General features: G+C 35.5%; 1 protein-coding gene across 1 annotated transcript in view; it reads right to left on the bottom strand.

Moving 5' to 3' along the window:
* Positions 1–12264, bottom strand: part of LRP1B (LDL receptor related protein 1B) — a gene marked incomplete at its 5' end in the record, with an annotated part of 1013530 nt that overhangs the window by 714285 nt on the left and 286981 nt on the right. The window contains 2 exons of the mRNA XM_007453725.1: positions 7794–7955; positions 9104–9184. Coding sequence (XP_007453787.1) covers positions 7794–7955; positions 9104–9184 — 243 coding nt within the window. The remainder of the gene's footprint in view (positions 1–7793; positions 7956–9103; positions 9185–12264) is intronic.

Genomic DNA, 12264 nt, shown 5'->3' with positions numbered 1-12264 from the left:
GAAACGATAGGAAAGATCACTAAAACTAAAAGCTGGTTCTTTGAGAAGATAAACAAAATTGATAAACCATTAGCCAGACTCATCAAGAAAAAAAGGGAGAAGACTCAAACCAATAGAATTACAAATGAAAAAGGAGAAGTAACAACTGACACTGCAGAAATACAAAAGATCATGAGAGATTACTACAAGCAACTCTATGCCAATAAAATGGACAACCTGGAAGAAATGGACAAATTCTTAGAAATGCACACCCTGCCAAGACTGAATCAGGAAGAACTAGAAAATATGAACAGAACAATCACAAGCACTTTAATTGAAACTGTGATTAAAAATCTTCCAAGAAACAAAAGCCCAGGACCAGATGGCTTCACAGGCGAATTCTATCAAACATTTAGAAAAGAGCTAACACCTATCCTCTAAAATGCTTCCAAAATATAGCAGAGGAAGAAACACTCCCAAACTAATCCTACGAGGCCACCATCACCCTGATACCAAAGCCAGACAAGGATGTCACAAAGAAAGAAAACTATAGGCCAACATCACTGATGAACACAGACGCAAAAATACTCAACAAAATACTAGCAAACAGAATCCAACAGCACATTAAACGGATCATACATCATGATCAAGTGGGGTTTATTCCTGGAATGCAAGGATTCTTCAATATACGCAAACCAATCAACGTGATACACCATATTAACAAATTGAAGGGAAAAAACCATATGATCATCTCAATAGATGCAGAGAAAGCTTTCAACAAAATTCAACACCCATTTATCCTAAAAACTCTCCAGCAAGTAGGCATAGAGGGAACTTTCCTCAACATAAAAAAGGCCATATATGACAAACCCACAGCCAACATCATCCTCAATGGTGAAAATCTGAAACCATTTCCACTGAGATCAGGAAGAAGACAAGGTTGCCCACTCCCACCACTCTTATTCAACATAGTTTTGGAAGTTTTAGCCTCAGCAATCAGAGAGGAAAAGGAAATAAAAGGAATCCAAATCGGAAAAGAAGAAGTAAAGCTGTCACTGTTTGCAGATGACATGATACTATACATAGAGAATCCTAAAGATGCTACCAGAAAACTACTAGAGCTAATCAATGAATTTGGTAAAGTAGCAGGATACAAAATTAATGCACAGAAATCTCTGGCATTCCTATATACTAATGATGAAAAATCTGAAAGTGAAATCAAGAAAACACTCCCATTTACCATTGCAACAAAAAGAATAAAATATCTAGGAATAAACCTACCTAAGGAGACAAAAGACCTGTATGCAGAAAATTATAAGACACTGATGAAAGAAATTAAAGATGATACAAACAGATGGAGAGATATACCATGTTCTTGGATTGGAAGAATCAACATTGTGAAAATGACTCTACTACCCAAAGCAATCTATAGATTCAATGCAATCCCTATCAAACTACCACTGGCATTTTTCACAGAACTAGAACAAAAAATTTCACAATTTGTATGGAAACACAAAAGACCCCGAATAGCCAAAGCAATCTTGAGAACAAAAAATGGAGCTGGAGGAATCAGGCTCCCTGACTTCAGACTATACTACAAAGCTACAGTAATCAAGACAGTATGGTACTGGCACAAAAACAGAAAGATAGATCAATGGAACAGGATAGAAAGCCCAGAGATAAACCCATGCACATATGGTCACCTTATCTTTGATAAAGGAGGCAGGAATGTACAGTGGAGAAAGGACAGCCTCTTCAATAAGTGGTGCTGGGAAAACTGGACAGGTACATGTAAAAGTATGAGATTAGATCACTCCCTAACACCATACACAAAAATAAGCTCAAAATGGATTAAAGACCTAAATGTAAGGCCAGAAACTATCAAACTCTTAGAGGAAAACATAGGCAGAACACTCTATGACATAAATCACAGCAAGATCCTTCTTGACCCATCTCCTAGAGTAATGGAGATAAAAACAAAAATAAACAAATGGGACCTAATGAAACTTCAAAGCTTTTGCACAGCAAAGGAAACCATAATCAAGACCAAAAGACAACCCTCAGAATGGGAGAAAATATTTGCAAATGAAGCAACTGACAAAGGATTAAATCTCCAAAATTTACAAGCAGCTCAATAACAAAAACAAACAAAAAAATGAATCCAAAAATGGGCAGAAGACCTAAATAGAGATTTCTCCAAAGAAGATATACAGTCTACCAACAAATACATGAAAGAATGCTCAACGTCATTAATCATTAGAGAAATGCAAATCAAAACTACAATGAGATATCATCTCACACCAGTCAGAATGGCCATCATCAAAACATCTAGAAACAATAAATGCTGGAGAGGGTGTGTAGAAAAGGGTACACTCTTGCACTGCCGGTAGGAATATAAATTGATACAGCCACTATGGAGAACAGTATGGAGGTTCCTTAAAAAGCTACAAATAGAACTACCATATGACCCAGCAATCCCACTACTGGGCATATACCCTGAGAAAACCATATTTCAAAAAGAGTCATGTACCAAAATGTTCATCGCAGCTCTATTTACAATAGCCAGGAGATGGAAACAACCTAAGTGCCCATCATTGGATGAATGGATAAAGAAGATGTGGCGCATATATACAATGGAATATTATTCAGCCATAAAAAGAAACGAAATTGAGCTATTTGTAATGAGGTGGATGGACCTAGAGTCTGTCATACAGAGTGAAGTAAGTCAGAAAGAGAAAGACAAATACCGTATGCTAACACATATATATGGAATTTTAGAAAAAAAAAAAGTCATGAAGAACCTAGGGGCAAGATAGGAATAAAGACATAGACCTACTAGAGAATGGACTTGAGGATATGGGGAGGGGGAAGGGTAAGCTGTGACAAAGTGAGAGAGTGGCATGGACATATATACACTACCAAACATAAAATAGATAGCTAGTGGGAAGCAGCCGCATATTACAGGGAGATCAGCTCAGGTGCTTTATGACCATCTAGAGGGGTGGGATAGGGAGGGTGGGAGGGAGGGAGATGCAAGAGGCAAGAGATCCGGGAACATATGTATATGTATAACTGATTCACTTTGTTATAAAGCAGGAACTAACACACGATTGTAAAGCAATTATACTCCAATAAAGATGTAAAAAAAAAAAAGATGTAAAGTTTTCTTATCTTTCTGAAACTTTCTATCTATTTGACAGAGAGGACATAAAAAAAGAAGTAAACAATAATAAAAGATAAAGATTTCCTATCTATTATATTTTATTGAATCCTAGGCTGAAATTGCCAATATTATTGGATAAATGAAAGTGGCTATGCTGTATTGAGGAAATGTAAATGATTAGATCCGTACACCTAGCCTTGTATGTCATCATGGAAATAAACTCCAGGATGAGGAAACAGAAGTTACTAGATGTATAAGACAAAACAAATAAGTGTTGATTCTAAAATATAAACAACTTTTGTGGTCAAGAAATAGACTCCTTCACTCAATAATTAGTTATTGAATACTCATTATATATCAAATATTGTACTTGGCTATGAAACTACAAAGATAAAATAAAATTACTCTAGTTCCCTTCTTAAACTGGGAACAAGGATGTAGAGAGGCAAATGAATAAATGCATGCATGAATGAATGCAGATGAAGCCCAAAAGAAATGGAAGTTTCCAAAGCAGAAACAAAAGCAGTTAAAGCAAAAGAACATAAGCATGTATGAGCATGTACATTAATAATGGTATACATTTGACTGCCTAATGGATATGGGAACTTGTTAAAGATTATTTATAATAAATCAAAATTGAAGGTCAATACATACTAAATCTCAAATTTGCATTTAATTTGTATTTGTGATGTAAATAAGAGATCACACATTCCAGCATCACCCAGATCATTCACTTAATGCAGCAGGTAGTAAATACTTCCTTTTTAGCCAAACAGAATACATTAGAGAACAGTAATCATAAAATGGTGTCAGGGGCTTTCTCAAAGAAAAATCCAAATATTTGAGGGATATTGTTGCATTTAGAAGAAATCATAAAATTTAGGCAAAATCTTTTCTAGAGAAAACCTGTTCCCTTCTCCATCAAGTCCATGTTGAAAATATTTGTTATAATTTTTTACAACAATTTCTAAATGGAAATTGACCTGGAAGAATAGCTGTCTAAAGATACTGCACAATTTTCATATGTTTATTACAGAAATGCCTTATTCCTTGTGTGAAATGTGCTTGAGACAATTCCCAAAAACAGTATGAGCATGAAAGTTTACACAACGCAAATGAAGTAAACTATCAACAATGGGATAAAATTAATTCTATTTATTTGGTGTTTTACAGATGTGACATATGTCCAGCATCTCTCTCTCATGCTCTCTTTTTAAAAATATCACAGCCAGGGAGGTATAGACTTGTAAGAAAAGACTGAAGTCTCATTTTAACTTTATTCTTGATGTTCTTACAGGTAAAACCATCTTTTTACAAAACCTTTCAATATTTAATAAATGGCCAGGACTGAGGCTCTAGAAGAAGTTCCCTCATAGCAAATTCTTTGACAGTCCAGCCTCACTGTTTTTCCACTTGGAAAAACTATTTACCCAGTAGCTACAAAATGGTAACTATAAATATATGTACCAACCAAAGGATTCAGAACTAAAAAGCACTAAATTAATGATAAACAGGCATTGAAACAAAGGAAGGAATCATGTGCCATGGATGGTCTTTCTATTCCACTTTAGCTCATAGACTCTGTGTGTGTGTGCACGCGCGTGCATGTGCATGTGCACACTTGCATAGTGACTTGTAAAGATATTGTTTCTTCTTTGCCTAGTAAAGGAGTTTGGAAGTGAGAGAAAGAGCAGCACAATATGAAGGAAGAAAGAGATGAGTGTACATTAATCTAGGAGGGAACTAGTCATTAACAGCTTTCCCATATATTAATCATATTGCTGATGAAAAAATGATCACCATAGAAATTCTTTTCTTGAAAGTGGTATCAGAAAGAATATGAATTGAACTTGAGCTCAGGAATTTTCTGAAATAGAGATTATATATGGAATGTTATTCTTGGTATCTCCTTCTCCTTTACTATTAAAAGTCAATTCAAGAGTATTTTCTGCCCTTTTGAGTTGAGAGAAACTGCACCATATGCTCTGCTTACCCAGGCAGTGTAAAGCAAAGTGCTAAGCAATTATATGGTGGATTTGATCACTTTTGACAGCCAGTCCTGAAACTCAAGCCGGAATCCCCTGCTCTTTCTTCTGCAGTAGGTTCTCGGACTGAATTATATGACTAATTGAATCAAATTTCTACTTTACCTGGGCAATATCCTCACAAATCCTACAAGTGCAAAATGGCCTTCCTGATCAGCGTTAACAATTCTATGTGTCATGTTACTTTACAATTTCCATATCAGCATACATGAAATAATGATGGATAAAAATATTTCATTGCCCTTTGAAATACTATGGATTTTCTTACACACCGAAATCATCCCAGAATGATACCTGTCCTCAATTCCTGCATCTTGTATTCACCAAGTAAAATATTTGATCAGGGAATCCTAGTACAACTTATAATCAGTCAAATATAAATTAGTTTAGGAAGTTCTTCTCATTCTTTCCTTGAAACATGTCCAAGAATCATGTGGGTTACCTGGATCATTTCCTTAGCATATTACCATAATCATATAAGAAATGCATGGCATTCACACTGACAGTATATCCTTTACAGTAATATATTAGTGAAACTGAGATGCCCTCAAGATAAAGGTCATTAGCCTTAGCCACTGATTCTATAATCCAAACCCAAATAACTCTCTAGAGAGTCTCTAAGGGGATGGGCCACTCACTTTGGATACTCATAAGGCTAAAGCAATCTCCCCAAAACTTCTTAATGATCAGTTTAACTTAGAGATACATGCACATAGAACAGAGGGATGGGATCTCACTTCTGAGATGAAAGCAAATTAACACCGGGCAATTTATCTTTCACAGCATATTATGGGTCAGTGTCAGCACGCTACAGATGTACACCTCATGAGGAGCATAAAAAGACATCTGCGAGACGGGGGAAAATGTACCAATAGTATATATTCAGTCTAAGTAATGAAATGTCAACCACACCCCAAATGAATGTTTCAAATATACAAAGAAAAAGAGGAAAAATATCTTTGTATATACCTTTCCTTTTTCCACTCCAGATTAGTGATAGGCAAAAAGTTCTAGTTCATATATAGTAGTGAACCAACTAAATTGAGAGAGGAAAGGACACAAGAATGAGAGATAAAGGGAGAGGGGGAAAGAGAGATAGAAAGAGAGAGAAAGAGATTTATCATTCCTCTCAATTTTGAAGCAAAATTAAATTATGTTCATGTTGAATTTTATAAGATACTGTTACAAAACTTTTCTTAGTCATTTTCTGTTTTTATTATAGCTTCTGTTATATCCACTGTCAGGAAAGACATGACTCATGCCATGACCACCATGAGGACCATGTGTTTTATCACTTCACGGCTCATAGGTGACTAGCCATATTTGGATCATGTCTCGAGTCTTATAATCCAGGTCACACAGGTAAAATCAAAATCAGACAATACCTCTTTTAATAAATCACTTAGGGGAGTTCACCAAAAAGCTAGATTTATTCCTTTAAGAACCTAGTATTATGTAGATAAACTGTGTAATTGCCACTGTTTCCAGTATTTACAATTGAGAGAAATGAAGAGAAATGAAGACAGAGAGAGAGAGAGAGAGACAGAGACAGAGACAGAGAGACAGAGAGAAATGAAGAAAGAAAGAGAAACAAAATAAAGACAAAAGGAACTCATGTCAGAGAAACTACTTTAGAAATATTCTGTTTTATAGGTTCTCAAATATTTGCAGAAGACAAATATATCTCCTTGGAAAACACTTGGAAAATGATTTCTTTCTTATGATCACATAGTATGTGGTACGCTCTGCCCTGTCACCACATAAAAGAATTCACTTTGTTGTTTGTCTGTTTGCATGCTAGATTTTTAAAACTAAACAGGGAATATGTTTTTTCATTCTTTAATCTATCCTTTGGTCCAAGCACAGTGCCTGGCACATGAAAAGTTCTCAATAAGTATTTTTGGAATAAATGAAAGAATGGATAATAAATTATTTCAATTTCTTAGGCAGAAAGAAAGTTCTAGTTAATATTATTGTTATGAAGTTTTGACAGGCTAATGCTTTTTTTGGTTATATTTCCAACGTGATTTCTAATTTATTAACACGTCCTGTGGCTAATCAAATTTTGAAGAGCTACCCATGCAAACAACAGGGTCAGGCTGCCCATGGATATGCTGGGAAACATGGTCATGATCTCCTTCCTCTTTTAGCTTGCATTCCAGAAGGTCAATCAGTTGGAATACATCACCGTTTAATAGGGGATGATTTCCAGCCTTCAGGAAACAAATATAGTGTAAAAATAAAAGGAAAATTACGCCTTTCTTATTCTTTTTATTTTTTCTTTTGGGGATGGGTTTGGGGGTTTGGAAATTTAGAAGTTGTAGGGGATTAAAAGAGTAGTAAGTAAAGGATCAAATGAAAGTAAAGCATCTAATGAAATAGGAAGCGAAGACCAAAGAAGAAGGTATCAAAGTATAAGGAGGAATTAAGGTTGAGAAACCAGAGAAAAGAAAAAGTAAAGAGATCAGCAAATTATTTTATATAGTTCCACATACATTTTTTTAATCTGATGAACAATTTATTTTTCTATGATATTCACTCTAAAATACTCCAAATATTATATATCACTTTAAAATGAGATTCTGCAGATTCACAAAATTACTAACCTTCTCTGGTACAATTGATTTCATCACTGAAGTCTCCACAGTCATTGTCACCATCACAGGCCCAATGGCCTGGGATACATCTGCCACTGGAACATCTGAACTGATTATCAAAGCAGGACTGAACACAGCCAACCTCATCACTCCCGTCCCCACAGTCATCATCTGGAAAGAAGCAACAACAGCCAGGTGGTGAAAACTGGTCCATGGAGAAACTTTTCCTTATGAAATACTTAACATTTCTTTTTGGTATTGAGAGCTTTCTTCTGTTTTTAAAAAAAGGAATGACAAATCAATGATCAACATTTTCCATGAGCAGTGGGAGAATTATTTTCATTTTTATATTGTTAATTTCTGATTGAATACCAACTACTAAACTAAGGGGGAAAAATCCTTGACTTTGGATTTTGAAGCTTAATTTCTATTTCACTCAGAAATGACTAACCACTGACTAAATAAATCTATGCAACATGAAATAATTATGAAGTGGGAAGACAATGGTGACTGTAGAAATTTTATGAAATGATACAGCTTGTGATATAATTATTGCTGGAAAATTACTATTTAGACCTAGAACCTTTGTACCCCAGAGTTTATAACTGTATTTTTAATTCAGATCCTTTTTCTCCATTCTCCCACATGAGGGCTCACTGTGTACCCTTCCCCCACCGGCTCTTAAGTGTGTATTTATATCAGGAAATTATTGTACGCTATCATTAGCAATGACTTATACTCTTTATTAACAACTGTTGCAGGAGGGAGGCAAGAGGAATGTGAAGTGAAAACAGATTAAATTGAAATCAATGGCTGAGAAGGTATCGATTTATGTATAATTCATTTACCTGTATTTGGCATAATTTAACATAATGATACAATTGAGTGAAGAAAAATACCATTTTTACATTAAAAAAAACCAAGGTGACAAAGTTGAGACCATGGATAATTCCAATATAATTTATAAACTACTGCATCCTGAGGTTATAGAGCGTTTTACATAAATGCTTTGGGGAGCCTGAATTGTCCAGGTCGTTTCCTCAGTTGTTGCTTTCACTTCATGTTTGTAGACTTAGGCTATGTCCAGCATAATATCTGAAAACAAATCTCCATCACAGCCCCAAGGGACGGATATTGAGCTCCATTTTCCTTAATGCTAATCCCCATTGACGTGCCAGCTGCTCTCTCACCACTTGTCTTGGCCATTTTGCTTGACTCTGCAACCTCCTCTCACAAACTACCTCAGAAAGAGGTGAAGCTGCACAGCCAGCCAGGCCCCCAATCAAATCAGTGCAGTCTAGTGGACATTTGGTACTTGCCAGAGTCGCAGTGCCATTTGCTGCTAATGCACCTTCCACTTTTGCATGCAAATTGAGTTAGTGGCTCACAAGTTGGGAATTCTGTGAAAGATATAAAAACATCCAATAGGAAAGGTGTTATCAACTGTGTTTCACTTAATTTGTTTCTCATTTGCTAATATGATCAGAACTCTACCCTTCTCTTCCACAAAAGGCACAGAGGAAACGTTAGGTAAACAAATATAGTGGCAGTAACTTCTTGAGGACTTAGGATACACATACTTTTAATATCTTTTATATGAGTACATTTCAGCGACTGAAAGCCAAGGAGAGTCACTTGATGAAGGACTGTTTAGATTCATTATACTGCAAGAAAAATAGATGTCAATTCCCTGCACCAAGGGACTCAACCTCCTCCCAGTGAAGAACAGCTGGATGAAGCTCTATATTTGTGTGCTTCAAAGTAAAGTGTGTGCTTTAAAAGGGAAAGGCCTTTTCTGAACATAGAGAGCCAAACTAGGAAGGTTGGATCCAACTTTGCCTGAGTGATGTCAACATAATAAGTTGAAAGTAAGAAAACAAACACAAACAAAAAACTCATTAAATTTAGTTTAGTTGGTATCAAACAGTTATAGATTTTGAAAGTGTGAATTCTAAGTTAAAAAAAAAAGCAGCTGCAAAGCACAGGGAGATCAGCTACGTGGTTTGTGACCACCTAGAGGGGTGGGATAGGGAGGGTGGGAGGGAGGGAGACGCAAGAGGGAAGAGATATGGGAACATATGTATATGTATAACTGATTCACTTTGTTATAAAGCAGAAACTAACACACCATTGTAAAGCAATTATACTCCAGTAAAGATGTTAAAAAAAAAACCCCACAGAAATTCCTCTGAAAATCAACAACAGCAAAGAATTGGACTTCAAAGTAAAATTTTACTTAATTAAATCAAAAGACCTCCTTTCCTAACCCTTAGATAACTATGACAACAAAACTTAAAAAGCAAAACATAGAATTAGCACAGAAAACAATTCTAAAAGGAGATCACTAGCCAATTCAAAGGATTGGTAAATTCAGCAGACAATTTTGTCATAATAAGATCAGATAATCAAGACTGACTGCAAGAAAAAAAGAAAGAAAAAAGGTAGTAATAATAAGAGAAAATATAACTGCAAACAGTTCATCCAAGGAATTCAGAGCAGCTTACTAATATTTCCCAGGAGAAAGTTTTTCATATGGTGAAAGTAATTCACGTAGAGTTTACATGGTTTGCTCAATATCAGAACTTTTATCTCCCAAGACAATATTCATGGAATCATAAATCCTCACACACACAACCTATTTAATAGACATTAAAAAAATAGAAAAAGAGAATGAAAAACCTCCATCATTTCACTGGCATGAAGGCAGAAGAAAAGGACACATGGAGACAGAACTGTGGCCCATATTCTTTATTATTGTTCCTCTCATAGGTGGAGCCAAAGTCATTTTGTGGCAAACACTTGGTTTTCTCTCCAAGACAAGTGACGTAGAATCATAACCTATATTTGATGGCAGGGGGACCAGCAATATTTTAAAGTTGTATTTTGTAGCTTGTCTCAGAGCTACCAAGGGGGAGGAACAGCTGGACTCAGGCTGCCCAAACTCCTTCAGCCAAACCTGTTCACATCTTACCTATCTACATAACTATTTATCTACCTATAGTTTTAATTTTGGAGTTTTGAGTACTATTTTATTTGGAGAAAAATATATGAATAATAACAATATATTTCTTTGCAAAAAAAAAGAGAAAGAAAACCACTGATTATATCCAATTATTTCAGCCCTAAAGAAACTGAGAGCATGAAAGTTAGACTTGCCTAAAGTTATATGTATTTCCTTAATGGAAAATAGGTCGTTAGAATTCAGTTCATCAAGCTCTTCATCTATCACTCTATCTATAACAACCTCGTACCAATTTCCTACCTTACTTTCATTTACCATCCATGAATTACCTGTTATTTACTCTACCCATATGTATTTTCAGCTTAAAGGTTAAATATTTCTCATAAAATGTTTCATTGTGTAAAGAACTTCCTTGTGTCTAGCAGAAACAAGTCCCTAAATACTTTCACTTCTTTAGCATTTGGTTCACAAGTTTTTGTCCGTACGAGTCACTATTTCATAATGTTGGAAATTTCAATCATTTTGAATCTTGATCTTTTCTTTAAATTCTATAATACTATCAACTTTTGATTTATTTTTATAGGGCAGATCATACCAAGATTTACCCAATCATTTTTGTCACACTTCTTTAGGCCTTTTTTTTTGTTGTTTTTCTTTTAAGTATTTAAACACAGTCCTGACCCAGGTATTCATTCCATAGAGCCTTAAAGGCTAAATCATGGGGCTCACACATGCATGGGCAGTTTGCTCCCTACACCTTCTCTCCATCATCAGACCCTCTGGACTGTTGGATAAGGCTGACCTCACCCATCATGCCGTCTTCCCTGGGCAAGTGGTTCCCTGCACTGCACCATTTATAAGAAGATTTGAATGGTAGTTACCATTGGACCCCATATGGCCTTGCTCTCCTCATGGAACTTGGGCCTATTTGGCAGTCATGCTTCCCAGGTTTTCCCTCCAGTCCTCTTCTGGATCATTTCTTTTTTAAGAGGACTTTACAAAGTAACTCCAGGTAGTGGTTCCACTTGAAAACTATGTTATTGAGTATTTTCTTAGTACTTCTACCAATGAAGTACATTAGTGAAGGTATTTTCAGGAAATAAGAATTTTAAATGACATTGCTATAAGTCCTATAGAATTTTTGCATTTTCCCTTAAAAACCATGGCATTTTAAAATTAAAAGTCTATATCAACACATATTTTTGGCAAATCACTAGTAACTAGAATTAATAGTAAAATGCAAGCAAATTAATTTTGCGTGATCCTGTCAAAGACCTATTTCGTATATTATCCCCAAAATAATATTTCAAATTTAAATCGGAGGCTAAAATATTCACCCTTGCTCTTAAAATGGTGAAACAATGAGTTACCTTTGGAGCCTGTAAGAACTCTCCCTATCATGTAGCTGAGCTGGGAAAAGAGAGTCAGCCAGGATGATCAGCAGTGATATTCAGTGAACAGACTGCAAGTGATATAGTCATTTTTAATATTGGTAACTTATGCAATGACAATATAAAT

Source organism: Lipotes vexillifer, unplaced genomic scaffold (genome assembly GCF_000442215.2).
Source record: "Lipotes vexillifer unplaced genomic scaffold, Lipotes_vexillifer_v1.1 scaffold606, whole genome shotgun sequence".
Lineage (NCBI taxonomy): Eukaryota > Metazoa > Chordata > Mammalia > Artiodactyla > Lipotidae > Lipotes > Lipotes vexillifer.
The sequence above is the reverse complement of the archived record's forward strand: the minus strand, read 5'-3'. Positions and strand labels throughout refer to the sequence as shown.